We start from the raw sequence: 27,680 nt of genomic DNA on the forward strand, positions 1-27,680 counted from the left end.
TCACAGGAGAGCGTCACCCTCACCTCACCACTAACTTCACCTCTCTGATGCAACACACCAAAACGTCTACCTTTTGGGGAATGAGAGCTCCAGGCCTGTCTGCTCACATGAACTACTGTTCCCGGATCTACAGATAACTGGACAGGCTTTTTTTGGGCCAAAAAGCAGACCGCCTGGACGGGTAGGCCGGGACGGCTGAATGCTCCACAAGGCCAATGCTTCCAGATCTGAGGAGGAATCGGAGGAAGAGAGGACAACTTCATGGTGTCAGAAACTTGTGGGTCACCTGCCAATCACTGACCTTGGATTCATGATGCCTCCCAATGCCCAAGCTGCTCATCCTCTGGAGCCGTTCTTCATACAAGCTGTGAACGTTTGTGGAAGCTGCCCAGCTTCTGTCTGAGCTCTGGCTGCCTTGGATCACCGTCTTTCCATCACCTGCAAAATCAGCAAACATGTTTTATGTACAGGAAGCAGGGCTGGACTGACCATTTGGAAACTCGGGCACTGCCCGAGGGCCCAGGGTCAGTAAGGGGCCCCATGAGATGCCCCTGGTACCTTTTTCATAAGCTTTTTTGAGTCTGGGCAAGGACACAGGGGCCCCATGATCCCCTATTGCCCAGGGGCCCAATGAGTTGTCAGTCCACCCCTGCAGGGGCCCCATGATCCCCTATTGCCCGGGGGCCCTATGAGTTGTCAGTCCGCCCCTGCAGGGGCTCCATGATCCCCCATTGCCCGGGGGCCCCATGAGTTGTCAGTCCGCCCCTGCAGGGGCCCCATGATCCCCTATTGCCAGGGGCCCCATGAGTTGTCAGTCCACCCCTGCAGGGGCCCCATGATCCCCTATTGCCCAGGGGCCCAATGAGTTGTCAGTCTGCCCCTGACAGGAAGATATGGACAATGTCACCTATCGGGGCCCGTTCAGGCCCGTCCTCCATGCTGAGGCGCGGTCTTCTGTGTGTGAGTTCACCCTGCAGCGGCGTGGAGGCCGCCCATAACAGTGGAGGCCGCCACAGCAGTTCCGTGTCAACATTTGAGAGGGGTGCTGGAGTGGGAGCGTGGACCCCAATGCACAGTGTCTGCTTTTGGACCTTTCTGGGATTGCTACATCACAGCTGTCCCAGAAGGCAGCGGGTTACTGAGCTGCAACTTTGTGATGCGCGTGTGGCGGGTTTTCACACGTGCGCAGAAATGCCGCCAGCTTCTGGTGGATGCCAAATATAATAATCAGTTGCATTTGTGTGCATTCATGGGAATCGGCCGCGCATGCGCAATGTGCTGCGAGGTGCTGAGACTTAGTAACTGGGATGCAGCAAACCCGCAGGCTTCCGACGGCCTGGAAGAGACCAATGGCACGTCGGCATACGAGTAGGTTCTCTAAACATCGCGATGCGGAAGTGCAGAAATGTAAGGACTGCTGTAGTCCATGATGGGGGGCGGAGGCGGGGGGGAGGGGTACAGGTATAAGCTGGGTAAGTAGACACATAGAAATGAGTACATTTGTCATCGTTATCCCCCCCCATAGAGTTTCCTCTGCAGTAAGAGCCGACCTGCCAAAACGTTAGTTCCGCTTTAAGTATCTGCAGCTGGGAAGGGCGGCAGTTGAGTGAACATGTTGTTTTGCCCAGTGAAGCGGAGAAATGTAAATAAGATTTAAATGGTATGAATAAAAGATGACCGCTCTAAGCTTTGCTGTGTTCCAATGAGTTCCTGTGCGTCCTAACAGCTTTCATCATCACTCTGGCTGGACTGACCGCTCTGTATGGAAATGGAGGGAAAGTATTAATAACAACATGAAATGAAAAAGGAATTTGCATACCGAACACTATCATTCTCACACCGAACACTATCATACCGAACATTACTATTCTCATACTGACCATTACCATACCGGACACTACCATACCAGACACTACCATACAGGACACTACCATACAGGACACTACCATACAGGACACTACCGTACCGAACACTACCATACAGGACACTACCGTACCGGACACTACCATACCGGACACTACCGTACAGGACACTACCATACAGGACACTACCATACAGGACACTACCATACAGGACACTACCGTACCGAACACTACCGTACCGGACACTACCGTACCGGACACTACCGTACAGTACACTACCATACAGGACACTACCATACAGGACACTACCATACAGGACACTACCATACAGGACACTACCGTACCGAACACTACCGTACCGGACACTACCGTACAGTACACTACCATACAGGACACTACCATACAGGACACTACCATACAGGACACTACCGTACCGAACACTACCATACCCACCATTACCATAAAGGACACTACCATACATGACACTACCATACCGGACACTACCATACCGGACACTACCATACCGGACACTACCATACCGGACACTACCATACTGGACACTACCATACCAACCATTACCAATCCCGGACACTACCATACCAGCCATTACCATACTGGACACTACCATACCGGACACTACCATACCGGACACTACCGTACCCACCATTACCATACAGGACACTACCATACCGGACACTACCATGCTAACCATTACCATACCGGACACTACCATACTGGACACTACCATACCGGACACTACCATACTGGACACTACCATACCGGACACTACCATAACGGACACTACCGTACCAACCATTACCATACCGGACACTACCATACCAACCATTACCATACCGGACACTACCATACTGGACACTATCAAAGCGGACACTACCATGCTAACCATTACCATACCGGACACTACCATACTGGACACTACCATACCGGACACTACCATACTGGACACTACCATACCAACCATTACCAATCCCGGACACTACCATACCAGCCATTACCATACCGGACACTACCATACTGGACACTACCATACCGGACACTACCATACCGGACACTACCGTACCCACCATTACCATACCGGACACTACCATGCTAACCATTACCATACCGGACACTACCATGCTAACCATTACCATACCGGACACTACCATGCTAACCATTACCATACCGGACACTACCATACTGGACACTATCATACCGGACACTACCATACTGGACACTACCATACCGGACACTACCATACCGGACACTACCGTACCCACCATTACCATACCGGACACTACCATACCAACCATTACCATACCGGACACTACCATACTGGACACTATCATACCGGACACTACCATGCTAACCATTACCATACCGGACACTACCATACTGGACACTACCATACCGGACACTACCATACTGGACACTACCATACCAACCATTACCAATCCCGGACACTACCATACCAGCCATTACCATACCGGACACTACCATACTGGACACTACCATACCGGACACTACCATACCGGACACTACCGTACCCACCATTACCATACCGGACACTACCATGCTAACCATTACCATACCGGACACTACCATGCTAACCATTACCATACCGGACACTACCATATTGGACACTACCATATTGGACACTACCATACCCACCATTACCATACCCACCATTACCATACTGAACAGTACTATTTGTTTTGCATAGTAGTGATGAGCTCAGGTGTGTTTGGACCCACCTGTGCTATCCTGCCAGGAAGCTGTCAAAACAGCCAATCATAGGAGGAATATGCATTGCCCGCCCCAGAGCCGCACATATGCCAACGAGCCATTACATTATAACGACTCCCCAAAACTCCACTAGAACTCCGAAGGCATGTTGTGGTATCCGGCACCAAGCTGTCAATAGCAGATCCTTCAAGTCCTGTAAGTTGCGAGGTGGGGCCTCCATGGATCGGATTTTGTTTTTTCAGCACATCCTACAGACGATCAATGAATTAAGATCTGGAGGCCAAGTCAACACCTCAAACTCATTGCTGTGATCCTCAAACCATTCTTGATTTCCTAAGGCCAGGCCACCTTCTTCCATTGCTCTGTGGTCCAGTTCTGACTCTCATGTGTCCATTGCTGACTGTATGGCCACCCTGACCAGTCTGCAGCTACACAGCCCACTGCGATGCTCTGCGTGTTCTGACACCTCTCTATCAGAACCAGCATTCACTTTTTCACCAATTTGAGCTCCAGTGGCTCTTGTATTGGATCGGACTACAAAGGCCCACCTTCCTTCCCACCTCCATCATTGAGCCTTGGCCGCTCATGTCCCTGTCCCTGGTTGGCTGGTTCTCCTTCCTTGGACCACTCCTGACCACCGCAGACTGGAAATCCCACACGAGCTGCAGTTTTGGAGTTGTTCTGATCCAGTCACCCAGCAATTACAATTCTGCCTCTGTCAAGGTCCCTCCGATCCCTACACTTGTCCATTGTTTCTGCTTTCAACTTCAGGGACAACATGTTCACTTGCTGCCTAAAATATCCCGCCCACTTTCAGCCGCCTTTGTAAGGAGATCATCCATGTTATTGGCTTTACCTCTCATCGGTCCGAACAGTATGGCGGATCGGAGTGTATAAGGCCCCATTCACCTCTGCGCGTTTTGTAGCAGAATCGCCGCCATTCTTCTGCAATCCCAAACGACAAATCGCACCGCGCCCGTTCTGGTGCCGCTCATTTTCAATGGCACCAAAACGCAATGCGGTTCTGCCCATTATTGTCACGCTGCAATTGCGGCAAACCACATTGCGCAAACCCTGTGCCCCCCCCCCTCCAGAAAAGCAGGAGCTTCTTTTGGGCGACAAGCTTTGCCGCGTTTTGACGCCACTGAAAACCTGAACAAGTGATGCGCAATTCGTCGTCTCTGCGGAGCGTTTTGGAATCGCCGGGCAGAACCGCGGTGACTCTGCCTGAGATCGCCGATGCTCAGGCCCCGTTCCCACTACGGCTTTTTGAATCGCGGGCAGAATTTGCGATTTCCAAAATGATCTGCTAAAATCGGAAACCGCGCAACCGTGTGTTCGGGCGCCGTTCGCTTGAATGGCACCTGAAAGTGCGGCGCGGTACTGACGCACGATAAATCGCACTGCAGTTGCGGCAACGCGTGGCAACCAAAAGTTCAAGAAATGAATAAAATGAACGGCGCCTGAACGAGCGGTTTGGGGGCAGGGGCGGACTGACAACTCATGGGGCCCCCGCAGGGGCGGACTGACAACTCATGGGGCCCCCGCAGGGGCGGACTGACAACTCATGGGGCCCCCGCAGTGGTGGACTGACAACTCATGGGGCCCCCGGGCAAATTGGGGATCATGGGGCCCGTGTCCTCGCCCACACTCAAACCACACCTAAAAAAGCCTATGAAAGGTACCAGGGGCATCTCATGGGGCCCCCTACTGACCCCGGGCCCTTGGCAGTGCCCGAGAGCCCAAATGGTCAGTCCGCCCGTTTCGGGGTTTCTCATTTTAGCGCAGCGTTTTGCAATTTTGGCAGAATCGCCGCGATTCCGCCAAAGATCACAAACACAATGGGGGGGTATTAAAACCAGAGCAGACAGAATCTGGTGGACCTATTCACCGCAACCAATCAGCTTCCAGCTTGAGTTTGTTCAGTTAAGTTTTAAAAAATGAAAGCTGGAAGCTGATTGGCTGCCGTGCACGGTTCTGATAACTCCCCCTCAGCCATTAACACACAAAACATCCATCTCGGATGTAGGAATCTACTGACAGACACACACACAGCATCGCGGGGCTCACCAGCATCTCCCATCTCTCGCTTCCCTCATCCCTCAGCGCAGCCTAACCGGTTGACCATCAGACTGACAAGCCGCCTCTCCAACCACAGCGAGCGTCCCGCCCACTTCCCTGACAGCAAGGACCAATCACCGCGAGCCTGCTCTTTCCACCTTCCCAAGATTGGGTGAGAGCCCAGTCGCCTAGGAAACGGCTTTCACCTTCTCTCCTGCCGTTGAGCATAGAGCTGGCCAATGGAAATGGAGTACGGCTGAGCGGCAGGTGTTAAATCCAATCAGTGAGCAGCCGGGGAAGGTTGGTAGAGGGGAAGAGGAAGCGTTTTGTCCTGTTACCATGGAGACATGCTGCCGCTTGGTGGCTGGGAGGACGGTTGGAGGTGTGGCAGAGGATACAATACACAATGCAGCAACGGTCGTTCCAGGATGTATTGGAATGTCCAGAATCCTCCACAGCCGGCCAGTGTGCTGAGTGCAATGGAGTCCAATGGGACAAGACCTGTGGGGGAGGGGGGAACCTGCACGGGGCGGCCTATCGGCGCCATTCACTACGACCGTCTCTGCAATGCGCACAGAAAACGCGGAAAAACGCTAGAAATACGCTAGAAATGTGTGTTAGGCTGCGTTCTGAGCGAAGCATTTTTCAGCGGTTTTCATGCACATTTTAAAAAATCACAGAAAAAAATAGCAACAAACGATGCAATAGATTATATTTTTCTCTATTGGCTAATAAACAAAAATGCAAAGCTCAAAAATGGCTAAAAACACTGTATAAAAATGCGCAAAAATCGTGCTAAAATGTGCACGAAAAACGCTGACGTTTTGCCATCAGCTTTTAGTTTTTTATTATTATTATTATTATTCATTTATTATTTTTTTGTTAGGGTAAGGGGTTAGAGTTAAGGTTAGGTTAGGGTTTGGTTTGGGGTTAGTATTTTATTTATTATTTCTTATTATTTATTTATAGTATTTTATTTCTTATTTCTTATTATTTATAATATTTTATTTCTTATTATTTATTTATAGTATTTTATTTATTATTTATAGTATTTTATTTATTATTATTATTTATTTATAGTATATTATTTCTTATTTATAGTATTTTATTTATTATTATTTATTTATAGTATATTATTTCTTATTTATAGTATTTTATTTATTATTTATTATTATAGTATTTTATTATTATTATTATTATTATTATTATTATTATTTATTTATTGCTTATTTATTTATAGTATTTTATTTATTATTTATTATTATTTATAGTATTTTATTTATTTATTATTATTTATTTATAGTATTTTATTTATTATTATTTATTTATAGTATTTTATTTATTATTTATAGTATTTTATTTATTTTCTTTTTTTTCTTTCTATTTATTTGTTAGGGTAATAATAATAATATTAAATTAATAAATACATGTAAAATAAATACACAAATATATTAAAATAATCATAAATAAATACTTGTAATAATAAATGAATAAAAATGAACCTATAACCTTAACCCCCTAAAACCTAAAAAAGTAATAAAATAATAATTGTGTGTTCACTCTCCTCTCCCCCCTCCACCCGCCGACACCTGCCATGTTGGCCCCGGGCCCTCAGATGGGCAAGCGGGAGGATGTGGAAGCAATCGAGTGGAAGCGGAGCCACCCAACTGGAAGTCCGCCTGTCAGCTTTAGACACACAATGTACAGAATGCAGCAAAGGTGGAGGGATGGCAGGTCAACTGCAGGAGTAGGATGCAGGAGAAATGGTGGAAGGACAGATCCACTGCAGGAGTAGAATGCAGCAGAAATGGTGGAAGGACAGATCCACTGCAGGAGCAGGGTGCAGCAGAAGTGGAGGAATGACAGATCTACTGCAGGAGTAGGATGCAGGAGAAGCAGAGGAATGACAGATCCACTGCAGGAGTAGGATGCAGGAGAAGCAGAGGAATGACAGATCCACTGCAGGAGCAGGGTGCAGCAGAAGCGGAGGAATGACAGATCTGCAGATTGTCAGGTCAGGAGGGAAGGGAGATGTTCAGAAGCAGGGATGAGTATTAGCATATGCCAGGAAATGCACCACAACTTCTGCTGATGAATTCTATGCTCTGGGTGGAGTCTTCAGGGTTCAGCTCAGCCACAATTTCCCTCTCTCGGTATTTCTCATGAGGGAACACATATTTAGACTTTTGAGTACAGGACTACTTTGGGAAAAATCAATGCTTTCCCACATCAATCATGGCTGCCTCTCACTGCTATCAGGTCATGTGACCAATGCACAGCACGCCCACAGGAAGTGAAGATGCTGGGAGCCCATGTGAAGGTAACCCTGTGTTCTGTGAGCCATTCATAGGATTGTAGTGTAGCTTTGCCTGCAGATCCGGCCTTCCTATATCCCTGTTTCTGGGAGATCTTCCTCCATGATAGACTGACTTCAGAGGAACTACAAGTCCCAGCATATCTTTGAGGTTGTCAGTTGTGCTAAAATTATAATTTGCCTTGCAGCTGAATAAATGCCCAATCAGCCTGTTCTGATGTTCACATTATCACCCCAAATGGGAGTTTGTACAACCACCCCCTGGGGCTGCAGTTGGGAGAGCGCTGGTGTCCTGTGATCAGTTCCCACAATCCACGTGGAGTCAGTCTAGGTTCACACACTGCTGACACAGAAATATGGGGGGAGACCCAGGAGGACCCCACTGCTGACACAGAAATATGGGGGGAGAAACAAGAGGACCCCACCGCTGACACAGAAATATGGGGGGAGACACAAGAGGACCCCACTGCTGACACAGAAATATGGTGGGAGACCCAGGAGGACCCCACTGCTGACACAGAAATATGGGAGGAGACCCAGGAGGACCCCACTGCTGACACAGAAATATGGGAGGAGACCCAGGAGGACCCCACCGCTGACACAGAAATATGGGGGGAGACCCAGGAGGACCCCACCGCTGACACAGAAATATGGGAGAAGACCCAGGAGGACCCCACCGCTGACACAGAAATATGGTGGGAGACACAGGAGGACCCCACTGCTGACACACAAATATGGTGGGAGACCCAGGAGGACCCCACTGCTGACACAGAAATATGGTAGGAGACCCAGGAGGACCTCACCGCTGATACGGAAATATGGGAGGAGACCCAGGAGGACCCCACTGCTGACATAGAAATATGGGAGGAGACCCAGGAGGACCCCACCGCTGACACAGAAATATGGTAGGAGACCCAGGAGGACCCCACAGCTGACACAGAAATATGGTAGGAGACCCAGGAGGACCCCACCGCTGATACAGAAATATGGTAGGAGACCCAGGAGGACCCCACTGCTGACAAAGAAATATGGGAGGAGACCCAGGAGGACCCCACCGCTGACACAGAAATATGGGGGGAGACCCAGGAGGACCCCACTGCTGACACAGAAACATAAAAAATCCAGATTGGATTTTGCAAAATCTTATGCAGGCCATAAACGGGTTGAAAATCGTCCGATTTGTGGGCCGAAAAAAAAATTGGCCGATTTTCGCACCGTTAGTGGGTTAATTGGTCGGTTGTTTTTCGGGGTTTGGGCACATTTTTTTTATCGGTAAAGTTGGAAAATTCGGCCGATTTTCCCGGCAATGATGGGCAAACCGGCCAATCGTTTTACCGATAAAAAATCTGCGCATGAGCCATGACCTGGAGGAAGAAGAAAGAGAAGAATTCCAGTCTGCTATTATATTTTATATGAAGAGTCTTGCGGTTGCAACAATATATCTACTTGTATCCGAATAAAAACATCTGTAACTGAAATTGATACAAATGGATACATTGTTGCAACCGCAAGACTTTTCATATAAAATATAATAGCGGAGCTCTCTGCAGGGACAGAAGTAATTAAATGCCGGCCGTAGACGAGACGGAAGTCCGCCAAATTTTTTTTCTTTTTTCTTTTAACCATTGGTGGTAACGTCGGTCTATTGAACGACCAATTTTTTTTTTTCAAACGGACGGTTTTTGACCCGTCTATGGCCTGCATTAGTGTTTGTGGAGCCGTCTCCTGATATTATCTGCTCAATGCATTTTCTGTTGTTTTGTTTCAGCGCCGGTTGAAGGATGCGGCCATCATTCTTTGTGGGGGAGGGCTCCTGGTCTCCTCTTACCTTACCATCAAAGGTGACGAACGATTCTACGCCGAACAATTGATGCCAATGTTGCAGAAGATAATATCCCCGGAACGGGCGCACACTCTGTCTATAAGGTTTGCAGCGCTGGGGCTGCTCCCGAGATGCACGCAACCCGAGTCACAACGTCTGGTATGTACTGGCTTACTAATATTGTGTGTATGGTCATCAGGGCCGTGGATAAGGGGGTACCACTGGTTCTCCTGTACGGGGCCCAAGCCAGCTGGGGGGGGCAGGAAGCTGGGTGGATCGAATGTGGGCAGGGAGGGCAATCAGCGCGGGGTAGGGGGCAATTACTGGAACTGATCCCCTGTATGGCTCTCTCTCTGCAGCAGCTGAAAGTTGGCTTCTTCAGCTCTCTGCAGAGAAAGCCATACGATTGGCCTTTTACCACATCACGTGATCAGCTGTGTCCGTAGGACAGCGGGTGCGCGCCGCTGGGGGCGCGTGAGAGGGTGGGTTTTGGGAGGATGTCATATGACGCACTCCCAGAACTGGACAACCGCACTGTAGCCGCCATTCGGCTATAGCCAAGTGGTTAAACCGGTATTAAAAAACAAATTGGGGCCCCGAGCGGCTTAGGCCATACTGTGCTAGGATGCAGCGCAGACTTACATTAAAACACAGCCCTCCAATGGCACGCTGTCACGGCTCTCGGCACTTCCATCTTCACCTGGCCTTCCTTCCGGGTTTGCGGTTTCCGGATGTTTGAATGGTCGGGCCGCGATGACGTCACGGCCGCGGCACAGCGCTCTCAATAATCGGGATTCTCCGGTATGCCATCCATTCAGAGTGCAGTGCAATGCACCGCCGACGTCACCGGCCTCTACAAATGTGAATATCTCCTAAAGTTGACCTGTACCTACAGGTAGGTCTTATTATAGCCTTGCCTGTAGGTACACGTCATAAAGCAGACTTTACTACTGCTGTAAGGTAAGTGGTTACATCAAAGTGACTCTGCCATGAGGGAAGTATAGGGGCTGCCTGACTTGACCTGTTGGCGCCGACTGTACGCAAATATGCGGCCTCTCGGCGGCTGGGCCTTGATGCTGAGAGGTCGTGGATTTGCACACCTAAAAACATGTGCAAGATTGCGCGCTCCCGGCAGCTCAGTGAACGGTCCCGATCACAAGTAGTGATCATGCAACTGCTGTGACAGCCCGTCACAGCGGTCACATGACCTTAAACCCTGCCCCGCCTCCCAGCGTCACAAACCCCTTAAAGGGCCAGCAGGTTAACCTCTTCACGCCGGCCGCACGCAAATGTGCGGCCTCCTGGCGTCTGGGCCTAGACGCCGAGCGGCCGCACATTTGCGGTCTATTAAAAAAGGACATATGTGCCGAGAGCACATGCCCTGCGCGCTCCCACCAAACATGTCTGGTACTCACGGAAAGGTCCCGATCTCCTCTTTCGATCGGGACCTTTCCCGATCATGTGACCGCCGTGACAGCGCGTCACGGCGGTCACATGACCCTAAACCCCGCCTTCCGGCTTCTGAAACTCTTAAAGGGCCGGGAGGCGCTGGCGTGAAGGGGTTAAAGTGGATGTAAATCCTTACATATAACCAGTGAAGTGACTGGCCCCAGGTGATACACAGAGATGAAACAAATTCTCCTGCATAAGTTGTACCTGTTTATCTGCAGACTTATCTCCTCCACAGCTTTTGTAAGTATAGCATCTACACAGCTTTTTTGAGCTTCCGGCAGGCAGGGGACAGGGATGTATACTTTTCATACATACAGTGCTGCTCCTATGTTTTCCCTTTGTCTTACTGGAGCTTTATTTCCCCAGGAGGTGAATGTTTTAGGCTGCAGGTTCAGGAACCCGGTGGGATTAGCTGCAGGCTTCGATAAACACGCAGAGGCTGTGGACGGGCTCTTCAGAATCGGCTTTGGCTTCGTAGAGGTCGGAAGTGTTACACCAAATCCTCAGGACGGGAATCCAAAGCCAAGAGTGTTTCGTCTAGGGCAAGACCAAGCCGTTATCAACAGGTAAAAGGTACTAAGGAACAATTTCAGGCAACAAGTGAACCCGAATGGTGAGCAACCGATGCGATCCGACAAACTGCTAATATAAGAGGGTTCACTCCGTTTACTTAGTGCTTGTTTGTTTTTTATTCATCGTGGTGCCTTTAAATAAACAAACAAAAAAAAACCAGCTTTTCCGTTGAGTCCTCATGCAGACGGGGCGGTTTGATAACGCTGGTGCTGTGTAAAGTTAAGTTAAAAAAGCGAGCTTTTCAGGTTTTTTTTAGCGTTTTTGCATTAGTGTTTAGCAACGTTTTTAACTGCAAAAAAAAAAAGCATTTATTATTTTTGTCCAAAAGGTGAACTAATCCTTTAAGAAAAAAAAAAACATAGATGGAAGGGGATGTGAGGGGGGTAAGATGAAAGTCTGCTTCGATTTGAGACCCACGTTGTCTATTGCAGCAAGAATCCCGAACACCCCCCCCCCCCCCGGGTTAGTGCCCTTCCTGACCCCTGTGCTGTGTAGGTTCTACTCTCTTTGCTTCTTGTAGAACGTTTCACCTTTAGACTTTGGGGTTTGAATCGAATTGGTGGTTTAACCACCTCCCGTCCGGCCGTTGTATGTAAACGTCCGGACGGTGGCAGTGCAGGGGCGGGTGGCTGTTTATAAACGGCCTCCCCGCACCCAGCTTGTGCGCGCTCCCTGGAAGCGCGCAGCACTGCGATACAGTGCCCGCTGTGTCCTCCCACAGTGAAACACCGATCGTCGGACGGGACCTCTGTACGAGGTCCCGATCATGTGATCACTGATTGGCCAACCAGTGATCACATACAAAGTAGTAAGCAAGATGTCACTTGTGACATCATTGCTTACTATGTGTGAAATCTGTGAATGATCACAGAGATTACATGGTACAGGGCTATTCACAACACCCTTGTACCATGTGACAAGCTGTGACCAATCACAGCTCACACAGTAGTTCTCAATGGCTGCAAGAATGCAGACAGAGAAAGAGAAATTATTGCTTTTGCATCCTATATGGGTGTAAAAGCAATCAGTGTAAAAAAAAAAAAAAAAATCTTCATCACCCCCCACAATTAGTACAGTGTGACCATGGCGACATTGTACTGCTAGGGTGACAGTACGTAAAAAAAAAACCCCACATAAATAATAATATAAATATATATGAATGTAAAAAAAATGTTTAAAAATTAAAATTTTTGGTTAGAAACTAACTTGGCTTATTTTTTTTTTTGCTAAAAAGATAACGGAATACATTTTGGCCAAGATTTATGATGAAATATTATTCTTTTGCAAAATTTTTGGACTTTTTCATTTACATAGCAAAAAAAATAAAAATCCCAGCAGTGAATAAATACCACCAAAATAAAGCTTCATCTGTCTCAAAAAAATTAATATGGGTACAATGTTGCATGACCGCGCAATTGTCATTGAAAGTGTGATAGCGCTGAAAGCTGAAAATTGCCCTGGACTGGAAGGGGGTGAAAGTGTCCGGACTGGGAGGGGGTGAAAGTGTCCGGACTGGAAGGGGGGTGAAAGTGTCCGGACTGGGAGGGGGTGAAAGTGTCCGGACTGGAAGGGGGGTGAAAGTGTCCAGACTGGAAGGGGGTGAAAGTGTCCGGACTGGAAGGGGGGTGAAAGTGTCCGGACTGGAAGGGGGGTGAAAGTGTCCGGACTGGAAGGGGGGTGAAAGTGTCCGGACTGGAAGGGGGGTGAAAGTGTCCGGACTGGAAGGGGGGTGAAAGTGTCCGGACTGGAAGGGGGGTGAAAGTGTCCGGACTGGAAGGGGGGTGAAAGCGTCCGGACTGGAAGGGGGGGGGAAAGCGTCCGGACTGGAAGGGGGGGGGAAAGTGTCCGGACCGGAAGGGGGGGAAAGTGTCCGGATTGGAAGGGGTTAAGTACTTACATTTTCTTCAGGCACACTGTTACCTGTATACATATTAGTATGAGGAACGCATATCAAATCTCATTTATTTACCCTTTTAAAAATGAAAAAAGTGTTTTTGTTTTTTTGTTTTGTTTTTGTTATACCGCATATGTGGCTTTATTACATAATGTATTTATCCATATCCAGGTACGGGTTTAACAGTCATGGCATAGAGGCGGTTCGCCAGAGACTCCTCAATAGGACAGAGAAGCAGAAGAAGCTGACAATTGGTAAGGAGACCTCAGCATTATCTTTGTTTTAACACTTACAGTGGAGTTCCACCCAAAAGGGGAAGTTCCGCTGTAACGCAGGCCATACATGGTTCGAATTCTGAACGATTTTTCGTCCGAAAATCGGAAAAGTTGTTCGCTGGGTAATCCACCGGCGCCATCATTGATTTCGAAAATCGGCTGACCAAGTTATAAAGTCCACCCCACATAACAGGCGAAACTTCTGTTCCTTCCAGGTCACGGCTCATACGCATATTCTTTTTGGAAAAACGATCGTACGATTTGACCATCATTGAGTCGAACATTGGTCGTTTTTCACAAATTTTCCAACATGCCCGATCACCGAAAAGGGGAGGAACCACGAAAATCGTCCGATGCCATTGACCCAATAACAGAGTGCAAATCGGCTGATTAGTCTTTGGTCCGATTTTCGGATGAAAAATCAGTCGATTTTCGACCCGTGTATGGCCGGCCTAACGCTTTGTCCCCCGATCACCATTAAGGATTGGCACCTTTGGGGAACGGGTACCAGAATGTGACAGGTACCCCCTCCCTCTTCCACTGCGATCGCCTAGGCAATCGGAAGCGGACGTTGTCCCTACAAACAGGTGGAACATGTAACATGTTCCCAAAGGTGAACTTATCCTTTAAAGTGGTTGTAAACCCTTCCATATACCCAGTGAAGTGATTGGCCTCAAGTAATACACAGAGATGAAACAAATCCTGCATAAGTTGTACCTGTTTATCTGCTATCTTCTCCACATCCATTCAGGCTCCATGCACACTAGCGTTTTCTTTAAGCTCAGAAAATGCTGGTAATAGCATTCAGAGGCGTTTAGGAGTGTTAGCGTTTTTAGAGTACATGTAGAGGGAAAAAAATGTACGAGTCTGATCAAAGAGAACCTGTCATCAAAAATCATCACTTAGGGGACAGATTTGTCTGTGATGAGAAAAAAAGTGAAGTAAAAAATTTTTCTTCTTAATTGTAAAAAATTAAAGTTGCATCCAAGCTCAACCCCCAAAAGTTTTTTGATGCCCCCACCCCCCACATACAAATGTAAACGCACACGTTGGGGTGTCTACGCATGTAATTGTTGATTGCGATACACATGTTCCATATCGCCGCGTACGCTGGAATCAGAGCAATAATTCCAGCACCAGACCTCCTCCACATCGCTAAACTAATGACCTATAAGGGGGCTTTTAAAGCATCACCTATAGAAAATATTGGATACTGGAGATTGGCTCCTAACTTTTTTAGCTGGCTCGTAGATTCAAAGCAAATTTGTCAAGCCCTGCTTTACAGGAAGGCAGTAAATATAGCGAGAGGCTTTCATCAGCCTGCTGCTACTCTTTCATTGCCCAATCACAGCCTTGGGGCTGATTGGTGACAACCTGATTAGCTTAACTCCTTCCCGCCGGCGCCTCCCGGCCCTTTAAGAGTTTCAGAAGCCAGGAGGCGGGGCGGGGTTTAGGGTCATGTGACTGCCATGACGCACCGTCACATGATCGGGAAAGGTCCCAATCGAAAGAGGAGATTGGGACCTTTCCGTGAGTACCGGACATGTGTGCTGGCTCCCAGCACACATGTCCGGTACTCACGGAAAGGTCCTGATCTCCTCTTTCGATTGGGACAGGGCAGGGCACGCGCTCTCGGCACATATGTCCTTTTTTAATAGAACGCAAATGTGCGGCCGCTCGACGTCTAGGCCCAGAGCCCGGGATGCCGGACATTTGCATTCAGCCGGCGTGAAGAGGTTAAATGCCATAAAGTGAAGCTGAAGTCGCCAAGCCCTTCCTTCTGTGTTTGTCTGTAATTGCACCGTGCCTAGGCACATCTCTGATACCGCGTCCTGATTCTTTTAGAGGGAATGCCGCTTGGAATAAATCTTGGAAAAAACAAGACGTCAGAAGATGCAGCTGCTGATTACACAACAGGGGTGCGAGAACTGGGCCCGCTGGCTGACTATCTGGTTATCAATGTGTCCAGTCCCAATACGCCGGGGCTTAGGGACCTGCAAGGCAGAGAGCAGCTGCACCACCTGCTGGCCAAGGTGTGGAAATGTTAGCTTTTGCGTGTAGCAGTTTATGTCAATGTCTTTGGTTGAGTTTCAGTCCAATGTTTTCCCACTAGGTAGTGAGCGCACGGAATGCCTTGCCCACTGGCCATAGGCCGGCGTTACTGGTGAAGATCGCACCGGATCTTTCTCTGCGTGATAAGCAAGACATCGCCAGTGTGGTTACAGAGGTAAGCTGCTGTTGTATAGTTACATAGTTAGTCTGGCTGAAAAAAGACAAAAGTCCATCCAGTTCAACCATTAAAAAAAAAAAAATTATAATCCTACACCCACAGTTGATCCACAGGAAGGCAAAAAACCCCCAGAAAAGCACGATCCAATTTGCTCCTCCAGGGAAACAAATTCCTTCCTGATCCCCCGATAGGCAATCAGATATTCCCTGGATCAACTTTCCCTATAAATGTTATATCCAGTTATATTCTGTGTATCCAAGAAAGAATCCAGGACTTTCCTACAGCAATCCACTGAGCTGGCCACAACCAACTCTGGAGGGAGTCTATTCCACATTCTCACAGCTCTTACTGTGAAGAAACCTTTCCGTGTTTGGAGATTACATTTCTTTTCCTCCAGACATAAAGAGCGCCCCCTTGTCCTCTGTGATGACCTCAGGGGGAATAACTTCACTATATGGACCACTGATGTATTATACATGGAGATCATATCCCCCCCATATGTATTATACATGGAGATCATATCCCCCCCATATGTATTATGCATGGAGATCATATCCCCCCCATATGTATTATGCATGGAGATCATATCCCCCCTTATGTATTATACACGGAGATCATATCCCCCCTTATGTATTATACATGGTGATCATATCCCCCCTTTATGTATTATCTTATGTATTATACATGGAGATCATATCCCCCCTTATGTATTATACATAGAGATCATATCCCCCCTTATGTATTATACATGGTGATCATATCCCCCCTTTATGTATTATCTTATGTATTATACATGGAGATCATATCCCCCCTTATGTATTATACATGGAGATCATATCCCCCCTTATGTATTATACATGGAGATCATATCCCCCTTATGTATTATACATGGAGATCATATCCCCCCCTTATGTATTATACATGGAGATCATATCCCCCCTTATGTATTATACATGGAGATCATATCCCCCCTTATGTATTATACATGGAGATCATATCCCCCCTTATGTATTATACATGGTGATCATATCCCCCCTTATGTATTATACATGGAGATCATATCCCCCTTATGTATTATACATGGAGATCATATCCCCCCTTATGTATTATACATGGAGATCATATCCCCCCTTATGTATTATACATGGAGATCATATCCCCCCTTATGTATTATACACGGAGATCATATCCCCCCTTATGTATTATACATGGTGATCATATCCCCCCTTTATGTATTATCTTATGTATTATACATGGAGATCATATCCCCCCTTATGTATTATACATAGAGATCATATCCCCCCTTATGTATTATACATGGTGATCATATCCCCCCTTTATGTATTATCTTATGTATTATACATGGAGATCATATCCCCCCTTATGTATTATACATGGAGATCATATCCCCCCTTATGTATTATACATGGAGATCATATCCCCCTTATGTATTATACATGGAGATCATATCCCCCTTATGTATTATACATGGAGATCATATCCCCCCTTATGTATTATACATGGAGATCATATCCCACCTTATGTATTATACATGGAGATCATATCCCCCCTTATGTATTATACATGGAGATCATATCCCCCTTATGTATTATACATGGAGATCATATCCCCCTTATGTATTATACATGGAGATCATATCCCCCCTTATGTATTATACATGGAGATCATATCCCCCCTTATGTATTATACATGGAGATCATATCCCCCCTTATGTATTATACATGGAGATCATATCCCCCCTTATGTATTATACATGGAGATCATATCCCCCCTTATGTATTATACATGGTGATCATATCCCCCCTTATGTATTATACATGGAGATCATATCCCCCTTATGTATTATACATGGAGATCATATCCCCCCTTATGTATTATACATGGAGATCATATCCCCCCTTATGTATTATACATGGAGATCATATCCCCCCTTATGTATTATACATGGTGATCATATCCCCCCCTTATGTATTATACATGGAGATCATATCCCCCCTTATGTATTATACATGGAGATCATATCCCCCCTTATGTATTATACATGGAGATCATATCCCCCCTTATGTATTATACATGGAGATCATATCCCCCCTTATGTATTATACATGGTGATCATATCCCCCCTTATGTATTATACATGGTGATCATATCCCCCCTTATGTATTATACATGGAGATCATATCCCCCCCTTATGTATTATACATGGAGATCATATCCCCCCCTTATGTATTATACATGGAGATCATATCCCCCTTATGTATTATACATGGAGATCATATCCCCCTTATGTATTATACATGGTGATCATATCCCCCCTTATGTATTATACATGGAGATCATATCCCCCCTTATGTATTATACATGGAGATCACATCCCCCCTTATGTATTATACATGGAGATCATATCCCCCCTTATGTATTATACATGGAGATCATATCCCCCCCTTATGTATTATACATGGAGATCATATCCCCCTTATGTATTATACACGGTGATCATATCCCCCCTTATGTATTATACATGGAGATCATATCCCCCCCTTATGTATTATACATGGAGATCATATCCCCCCCTTATGTATTATACATGGAGATCATATCCCCCTTATGTATTATACATGGAGATCATATCCCCCCTTATGTATTATACATGGAGATCATATCCCCCCCTTATGTATTATACATGGAGATCATATCCCCCCTTAATTTTATACATTTTGGGGGGTTACTACTATTTTAAATGATAAATGGTTATTTTTCTGTCATTTTAAATCCCATCTCTAGGCATCTTTTAATATTACTTTATTGTTGCTGCCCTCAGCTAGGTATTGATGGTTTGGTTGTTACCAACACTACAGTCAGTCGCCCCGACACCCTCAAGGACCCCCAGAGTGGCGAGGTCGGTGGGCTGAGTGGAGTTCCACTTCGAGACATGGCAACAGAAACCGTGAGAGAGATGTACGCGCTGACCTCAGGTGAGATTACCGGAGAATGTGTTGGCCAAAGTGTCTGAAAGAGAGAACTGTCTGTGGGTCTTGCACAGTCTGTAAGTTTGATTTTTTTTTTTTTAAACTGTCCAAAAAAAACCCAAAATCTCCAAATGACCCCTCAATCCTGTCCTAGGCACCCTACAGTGACTACATTTTTATCACTCCTTCCCTGCCGTCACACCCACAAAGCCACCAGCAATTGACAATAACATTGAGTATTATCAACAATTGACACCCCTTCCCCCATGTGACAGTGCTGGTGATTGGGTGATCAGCCCCAATGCTACACTGTGGGGAGACCAGTAACACGTTACATACTTCCCCATACCCAGAAGTACTGGAATTCGTAGAGAACTGCAAACATTGGATGGTGTGGATGGGTTCAGGGATTTGTTTGAACAAGTTTACATTAAAGCGGTTAGTTACATAGTTAGTCTGGCTGAAAAAAGACAAAAGTCCATCCAGTTCAACCATAAAAAAAAAAAAAAAGCCATAAAGTTTTTTTACCTGCATTCTATGCATTAAGGTAGAAAAACCTTCAGAAGCGTCCCCCCCCCCCCCCCCAAATATTAACCACCTCCCGTCCGGCCATTTTATATAAACGGCTGGACGGTGGCAGTGCGAGGTCGGCCTCCCCGCCCCCTGCTTGTGCGCACTTCCTAGGAGCGCACAGCACTGCGATCCGGTGCCCGCTGTGTCCTCCGTACACAGTGGAACACCGATTGTCGGACAGGACCTCTGTGCGAAGTCCCAATCATGTGATCACTGATTGGCCAATCAGTGATCACATGCAGAGTAGTAAGCAAGATGTCACTTCTGACATCATTGCTTACTACGTGTGAAATCTGTGAATGATCACAGAGATCACATGGTACAGGGCTATTCACAACAGCCTTGTACCATTTGACAAGCTGTGACCAATCACAGCTCACACAGCATTTCTCAATTGCTGCAGGAATGCAGCCAGAGAGAAGAAGAAATGATTGCTTTTACAGCCTTTATGGGTGTAAAAGCAATCAGTGTAAAAAAAAAAAAAAATCTTCATCACCCCCCACAAGTAGTACAGTGTCACTATGGTGACACTGTACTGCTAGGGTGACAGTATGTAAAAAAAATAATATAAATAAAATAAAAATATAGAAAAAAAGTTTAAAAACTATAATTTTTGGTTTTAAACTAATTTGGGTTATTTTTTAATTTTTTTTTTTTACTAAAAAGATAACGGAATAAATTTTGGCCAAGATTTATGATGAAATATTATTTATTTGCAAAATTTTATAAGAAAAACACTTTTTTTCAAAATGTTTGGACTTTTTCATTTATATAGCAAAAAAAATAAAAATCCCAGCGGTGAATAAATACCACCAAAATAAAGCTTTATCTGTCTCAAAAATATGCTAAAAAATTAATATGGGTACAGTGTTGCATGACCGCGCAATTGTCATTCAAAGTGTGATAGTGCTGAAAATTGAACTGGACAGGAAGGAAGGGGGTGAAAGTGTCTGGACTGGAAGGGGGGGAAAGTGTCGGGACTGGAAGGGGGGGAAAGTGTCGGGACTGGAAGGGGGGGAAAGTGTCGGGACTAGAAGGGGGGGAAAGTGTCGGGACTGGAAGGGGGGGAAAGTGTCCAGACTGGAAGGGGGGGAAAGTGTCGGGACTGGAAGGGGGGGAAAGTGTCGGGACTGGAAGGGGGGGAAAGTGTCGGGACTGGAAGGGGGGGAAAGTGTCGGGACTGGAAGGGGGGGAAAGTGTCCAGACTGGAAGGGGGGGAAAGTGTCGGGACTGGAAGGGGGGGAAAGTGTCGGGACTGGAAGGGGGGGAAAGTGTCCGGACTGGAAGGGGGTGAAAGTGTCCGGACTGGAAGGGGGGGAAAGTGTCGGGACTGGAAGGGGGGAAGTGTCCGAACTGGAAGTGGTTAACCTAATCCCTGTATTGATCCAGCTCTGTGCCCGTCAGCAGCAGCTCTGCTCTTCCCCTCTCTGCTCTTCCAGAGGTTCGTCTGAGAACCGTGGTAGCCGTTGGGTCCTGCCGCTGTCAGTCAAATACCAGCAGCCGTACTGCCCACACAGGGGAATGTGGGACCCGCACAAATACCGGCAGCCGCACCACCCACACAGAGGAATGCGGGATCCACTGGGGGGTGCCAATTAATCCTAATGACACACCACCCGCACTGGAAATTACAACTGTACTGGGAACTCTGTTCCCGTGTAGGCTGTGATTTAAAAAATAGTGCAGGGACTTTTTTCCTGTGTGTCCTGGGCCACGGCAGCCCATTCAAATGAATGGGCTCTCCTGCCCGTACAAATCGCGGTCCGCACGGCCACAACCTAGCCTTACACTGACAGGAAGACTCGATGAACTATTACAGCGTCATTGCAGTTCACTGAGAACTACATACCGGCATCTGCAAAGGCTGTCGGGATTTGTAGTTTCCCAGTCACAGAACTCTGTGAATGAATGACACTGCCAGGTGGGCTAGCTGTCACAATTGTTTAAGATCCCCTGCTAGCTGTCACAATGGGGGGGATTGGTGGGTATGGGGGGGCCAGTCCTACACTAACATGTTACATGTTATCAATAATCATTCGGCAAATTCTACCCTAAAATTAGTGAAATTCCCACTATAATCACCCCTGAAGAAAAGTAACACTTTCACCCTTGAAAGCAAATAATAATAATAAACCTTTTCCTTCACTTATACTCAAAAACCCATATATAAGAATACAAAAACAAATAATGAATAAATAACTAACTTAATAAATAAACTAAAATAATATCCAAAGATAAATTAAAATAATTCAGAATAAGTGAATATCCAAAAAAGTGTCCAAAGTAATATCCGAAACAATAAAATCAAATAAATAATAGTCCACCAAAAGTGTCTCAATCCAGTGAGTTCAACTTTCAATTCTCCATTCCGAACCTCGTGATACCTCGAAAAAATCTAAACTATAATAGTGTATTACCTTCTAGATATTATATGAATGTATATACCTGAAACTTATAAGTATTTACTAAATCAGTGCAAAAAAAATATATATATATATACAGGGGGGCAAAAAAGTATTTAGTCAGCCACCAATTGTGCAAGTTCTCCCACTTACAAAGATGAGAGATGCTTGTAATTGGCATCATAGGGAGACCTCAACTATGAGAGACAAAATGAGAAAACAAATCCAGACAATCACATTGGCTGATCTGGAAAGAATTTATTTGCAAATTATGGTGGAAAATAAGTATTTGGTCACCTACAAACAAGCAAGATTTCTGGCTCTCACAGACCTGGACCTTCTTCTTTAAGAGGCTCCTCTGTCCTGCACTCATTACCTGTATCAATGGCACCTGTTTGAACTTGTTATCAGTATAAAAGACACCTGTCCACAACCTCAAACAGTCACACTCCAAACTCCACTATGGTGAAGACCAAAGAGCTGTCGAAGGACACCAGAAACAAAATTGTAGACCTGCACCAGGCTGGGAAGACTGAATCTGCAATAGGCAAGCAGCTTGGTGTGAACAAATCAACTGTGGGAGCAATAATTAGAAAATGGAAGACATACAAGACCACTGATAATCTCCCTCGATCTGGGGCTCCACACAAGATCTCACCCCGTGGGGTCAAAATGATCACAAGAACGGTGAGCAAAAATCCCAGGACCACACGGGGGGACCTAGTGAATGACCTGCAGAGAGCTGGGACCAACGTAACAAAGGCTACCATCAGTAACACACTACGCCGCCAGGGACTCAGATCCTGCAGTGCCAGATGTGTCCCCCTGCTTAAGCCAGTACATGTCCGGGCCCGTCTGAAGTTTGCTAGAGAGCATTTGGATGATCCAGAAGAGGATTGGGAGAATGTCATATGGTCAGATGAAACCAAAATAGAACTGTTTGGTAGAAACACAACTCGTCGTGTTTGGAGGAGAGAGAATGCTGAGTTGCATCCAAAGAACACCATACCTACTGTGAAGCATGGGGGTGGCAACATCATGCTTTGGGGCTGTTTCTCTGCAAAGCGACCAGGACGACTGATCCATGTACAGGACAGAATGAATGGGGCCATGTATCGTGAGATTTTGAGTGCAAACCTCCTTCCATCAGCAAGGACATTGAAGATGCAACGTGGCTGGGTCTTCCAACATGACAATGATCCCAAACATACCGCCCGGGCAACGAAGGAGTGGCTTCGTAAGAAGCATTTCAGGGTCCTGGAGTGGCCTAGCCAGTCTCCAGATCTCAACCCCATAGAAAACCTTTGGAGGGAGTTGAAAGTCCGTGTTGCCCAGCGACAGCCCCAAAACATCACTGCTCTAGAGGAGATCTGCATGGAGGATGGGCCAACATACCAGCAACAGTGTGTGCCAACCTTGTGAAGACTTCCAGGAAACGTCTGACCTCTGTCATTGCCAACAAAGGATATATAACAAAGTATTGAGATGAACTTTTCATATTGACCAAATACTTATTTTCCACCATAATTTGCAAATAAATTCTTTCCAGATCAGCCAATGTGATTGTCTGGATTTGTTTTCTCATTTTGTCTCTCATAGTTGAGGTCTCCCTATGATGCCAATTACAGGCCTCTCTCATCTCTGTAAGTGGGAGAACTTGTACAATTGGTGGTGACTAAATACTTTTTTGCCCCACTGTATGTGCACAAAAATTTACTCAACTGTGGGTGACACGTGAATCATGCAAAAATCATTCTGTGTACACTCCAACAAGAAGTGAAAATAGTGTACACTCAAACCAACAGCACACAAAAAAAAAAAAAAAAATGTTACGAAAGGTGAACTTATCCTTCAATGAGATGAGAAATCTGGTTGCTGAAAGCGGCAAAGTTTTGGTGTCGTACACTTTGGCACATTGAGCTCTGATGTCCATATTCCCTTCCTTACTGTCCCGTTAATCCTTTCTTTCTCAGGCAAGGTCCCCATTATTGGAGTGGGTGGTATCAGTTGTGGTTTGGATGCTCTTCAGAAGATCCGTGCAGGTGCTTCTCTCGTCCAGCTGTATACCGCCCTCACCTATCAAGGACCTCCGGTTGTAGGAAAAGTGACACGGGAACTGGAGCAATTGCTTATGTAAGTTAAGAAGTCCCATTGGTAACATTTAGAAACAATCAAATGGTACCAACGTCAGTATATCACCGTCCCTGATTCCTTGTGTTCTCTCCACAGTGAGCAAGGATTTTCCGGTGTCTCAGAAGCGGTGGGCGCTGATCATAGGACAATAACTCAGGATTCATCAGTTAACTCATAAGAAAGACTTGTTGGGATACGTATGCTGATCAGTATTGTGGCCCAATCATGTCAAAGTGGCAGCGCCTGTACATAGCCCATGCCTCCGTCACCAGGCATGTATCCTGGTCCACCCATGCTCTCTCACCACCTCCCAGCTGCAGTATTTGTTGGAGGAGTGTAACGGAACCGGACCCCAACTGCGCTAGGGTATTTCCATTAGACTCCCGCTTCCCTGTCCGAACACAGATCCCCGGACACCACCGCTGACCAAGCAGGAAATAGCACCAGACTCTTCTTAAGACAGGAAGTCAACTGCTTTATTATAACACAAACACAAGATATATACACAGAGCGGGGAAATACAACCAAGAACAGGAAACACATCAGCAGGCCACCCCATCAGGGGGAAGGGCTGCAGGAAACACCCCCCACCAAACCAAGACACGCAATAGAACAAAGGGATACACCACATGACAGCAGACAATACAGGGACACATACATCCCATAATAGTTTGCTGGCAAACAAGACACAATAGAACAATGGGATGCAACACATGGCAGTGAACAATGAACAACCCCCACACCAATACACAATATCAGGACAGACCACCCTGTACCCCTAACAGGCGCAGGGTGGGTTACACATAAGAGGAACAACAGGGGTCCCCTCCACCCCCAAAAGTCACTTCCGTCACAAGGAAGACCTCATGGGCCTCCATATGACAGCGCTCATACCTGATGACTAAGTGTTCTGAGCACTTTTACCATGGGGGAGGTTGCACGTTTTTTCGAGCCCAAATGCTCTGCTCCAATAGTACGGCTTTTACGGTGTGGGAGTGTGACTTCGTACATAAAGCTCCTTTTGGGTTGGACGGGGAGGGGTTGAAGACACTTTCAGTGCACCTTTTTAGGTGCATTGTTCCTCTTAAAATGATAAGAAGTGGGGATATCAATCATTCTTCACAATATCAAGTAGCACAGAGTTGTCAGGATATGATGGGACTTATAGTTCCCCGAAAGCTGCAGGAAAGAAAGATTCTTATAGCTGCTAATGTATCTCCTTACTGGTTCCATCTAGTCTAGGCTTCTGTTCTTCTACATGGTGCTCGCTGCTGAAGACTTTACTTGAACTTGGGAAATGAATGGACTTTGTCAGTTATTTTGTCCCGATATCACTCGCAAATATCTTGTAATAAAATGTGACGCATCTTTGTAATATTTATTTTGGTTCGTCTCTACTTTTTTCATTTTAATTCAGGAGTGGACTTAGCAGAAATACAGTTAGGTCCATATATATTTGTTTGGATACAGGCACAATTTTCTGTATGCCGCCAGAATAAATTAAAACGAAACAATCCAAATGAATTTGAAGTGAAGACTTTCAGCTTTAATTCAAGGGGTTGAACATAAATATTTTTTGCGTTGAGCAGCGACTTATCAAGGGACTGTGATAGTGCGGCGGGCAATCTGACGCTGAGAGGACCAAAACTGCCGCTGACATCACCAGTGATAACACTATACACTGTCACTGTACTAATGTCACTGGCATCTAGAGGCAATTAAGGGGTTAAATGTGTGCCTACAATGTGTTACGTGTGTAATATTTGAGTAACCGATTTCATTGTTTCTGATTCCAGTTCCCTGTGTTAAAGAGCTCTGTGTTGTTTGTAAACACAGAGTTCTGGGCTATGATTGCACACAGCCGATCAGCAGGTCCCACCCATGAATCATGGGCTTGGACCTGCTGACAAACTCCTGCTGCGTACAATCGCAATCCACAATACATTGGCGGGCGGTCTGGAAATGGTTAAGGTGACACTGAACTCTGGTTTAACAACTTGCATTGCAGGAGCGGGTGGCTGTTTATAAACGTCTTCCCTGCTCCCTGCATGTGCGCTCTCCCTGGGAGTGCGCTGCACCGCGACCACTGTACGGGACCTCTGTGTGTGTATCATGTGATCACTGATTGGCCAATCAGTGATCACATGAATAGTAGTAACTTCCTGACATCATTGCTTACTACGTGTTATATCTGTGAATGATCACAGAGGTCACATGGTACAGGGCTAGTCACAACAGCCTTGTACCATGTGACGAGCTGTGACCAATCACAGCTCACACAGTAGTTCTCAATGACTGCAAGAATGCAGCTAGAGAGAAGGAGAAGTGATTGCTTTTACAGCCTTTAATCAGTGTAAAAAAACAAAAAACAAAATCTGCATCACTCCCCAGAAGTAGTACAGTGTCACCATGGTGACTGTAAAGGAGATTGTACAATTGGATTGTAATATGTATGGCTCTCTTATAACGGATCTCCACCCAAAATGGGAAATTTCTCTTTAAGGCCTCATACCCTGTTAAAGATTTGGCACCTTTGCGGAGCTGGAGGGGGGTGGGTAGCGGGTATCCAATTTTGAGATGTACCCACTCCCACTGCGATCAGGGGTGTATGTAGGTTTCATGCTGCCCTAGGCAACACAAAAATTGGCTCCCTCACCCTTCACGGAGAGACCCTGACACCGACCAACACCCCCCTCCTCCACGAAAGGAGCCTCACATTGACCAACAATACCCCAGTCCCCCCCACCCAGGAGAGCCTTCCACTACAACTGCCCCCCACACAGTGGCAATCTTCCCCCACCCTGGTGAGAGTGAAGACACCCCCCTTCATAGTTCTGGTCATCCCCGGGAACAAGAGTCAGGCTCTGCATACACAATCAAGCAGCCCGCAGCCTCTCTCAGGTCCCACCTGGTCCCCATGCTGCGTGTGTCCCATCCTCCACCCCATCTTTCAGGGGGCAGCGCTGCCCCCCTGAAAAATGATGTCCTAGGCAAATGCCTTGTTTGCCTTGTGGTAAATACGCCACTGACTGCGATCACCTAGGGAGGCAGAAGTTGTCCTCTTCCCCGTAGTCTTCTGGAACACATGACAAGTCCCAGAAGACTAAGGGACCACTCACAAGGCGCAGCGCTTACTCACGCATGCGCAGTCTGTGAAGCCGTCACAGCCGGGTGCCCACACTTAGGACGCTGGCGCTGGGAAGAGAGGATGGCTGTGGTGAGGACACCGCTGGATCGCAGGATAGGTGAGTGTCTGTTTTTTAAAAGTCAGCGGCTACAGTTTCAGTAGCCACTGCCTTTGATTTTTTTTTTACATTTTGGCTTTAGAATTCCCAGTCTAAAGTCTGTAAAGA

The 27,680-nt window shown here is 46.5% G+C and overlaps 2 protein-coding genes across 2 annotated transcripts in view; one reads left to right on the forward strand and one right to left on the reverse strand.

The window, feature by feature from the left end:
• Positions 1-5,735, reverse strand: part of PMFBP1 (polyamine modulated factor 1 binding protein 1) — an 86,188-nt gene extending 80,453 nt beyond the window's left edge. Inside the window, exons 1-2 of the mRNA XM_089672436.1 lie at positions 5,679-5,735; positions 302-438 (exon numbers count right to left, since the gene is read on the reverse strand). Coding sequence (XP_089528562.1) covers positions 302-438; positions 5,679-5,691 — 150 coding nt within the window. The 5' untranslated portion in view covers positions 5,692-5,735. The remainder of the gene's footprint in view (positions 1-301; positions 439-5,678) is intronic.
• A 2,108-nt stretch (positions 5,736-7,843) lies between these two features.
• DHODH (dihydroorotate dehydrogenase (quinone)) lies at positions 7,844-25,706 on the forward strand. Its single transcript, XM_089672437.1, has 9 exons — positions 7,844-7,989; positions 9,752-9,964; positions 11,624-11,823; positions 13,896-13,978; positions 15,845-16,032; positions 16,113-16,226; positions 19,072-19,225; positions 24,168-24,327; positions 24,424-25,706. The coding sequence occupies exons 1-9, from the start codon at positions 7,969-7,971 to the stop codon at positions 24,503-24,505; spliced, it is 1,215 nt and encodes a 404-aa protein (XP_089528563.1). The 5' UTR covers positions 7,844-7,968; the 3' UTR covers positions 24,506-25,706.
• Positions 25,707-27,680: the final 1,974 nt, after the last annotated feature.

Source organism: Staurois parvus, unplaced genomic scaffold, assembly GCF_062004578.1.
Source record: "Staurois parvus isolate SC_StPar_1 unplaced genomic scaffold, SC_StPar_1.0 ptg000127l, whole genome shotgun sequence".
Classification (NCBI taxonomy): Eukaryota; Metazoa; Chordata; class Amphibia; order Anura; family Ranidae; genus Staurois; species Staurois parvus.

Bases quoted from the DNA above. Each gene is read 5' to 3' on its own strand.
- DHODH (XM_089672437.1), top strand. From the start codon at position 7,969: ATGCTGGGAGCCCATGTGAAG. The intron at 9,965-11,623 runs GTATGTACTGGC...TTATTTCCCCAG, and splicing joins AACCCGAGTCACAACGTCTG to GAGGTGAATGTTTTAGGCTG. The intron at 19,226-24,167 runs GTGAGATTACCG...TTTCTTTCTCAG, and splicing joins GATGTACGCGCTGACCTCAG to GCAAGGTCCCCATTATTGGA.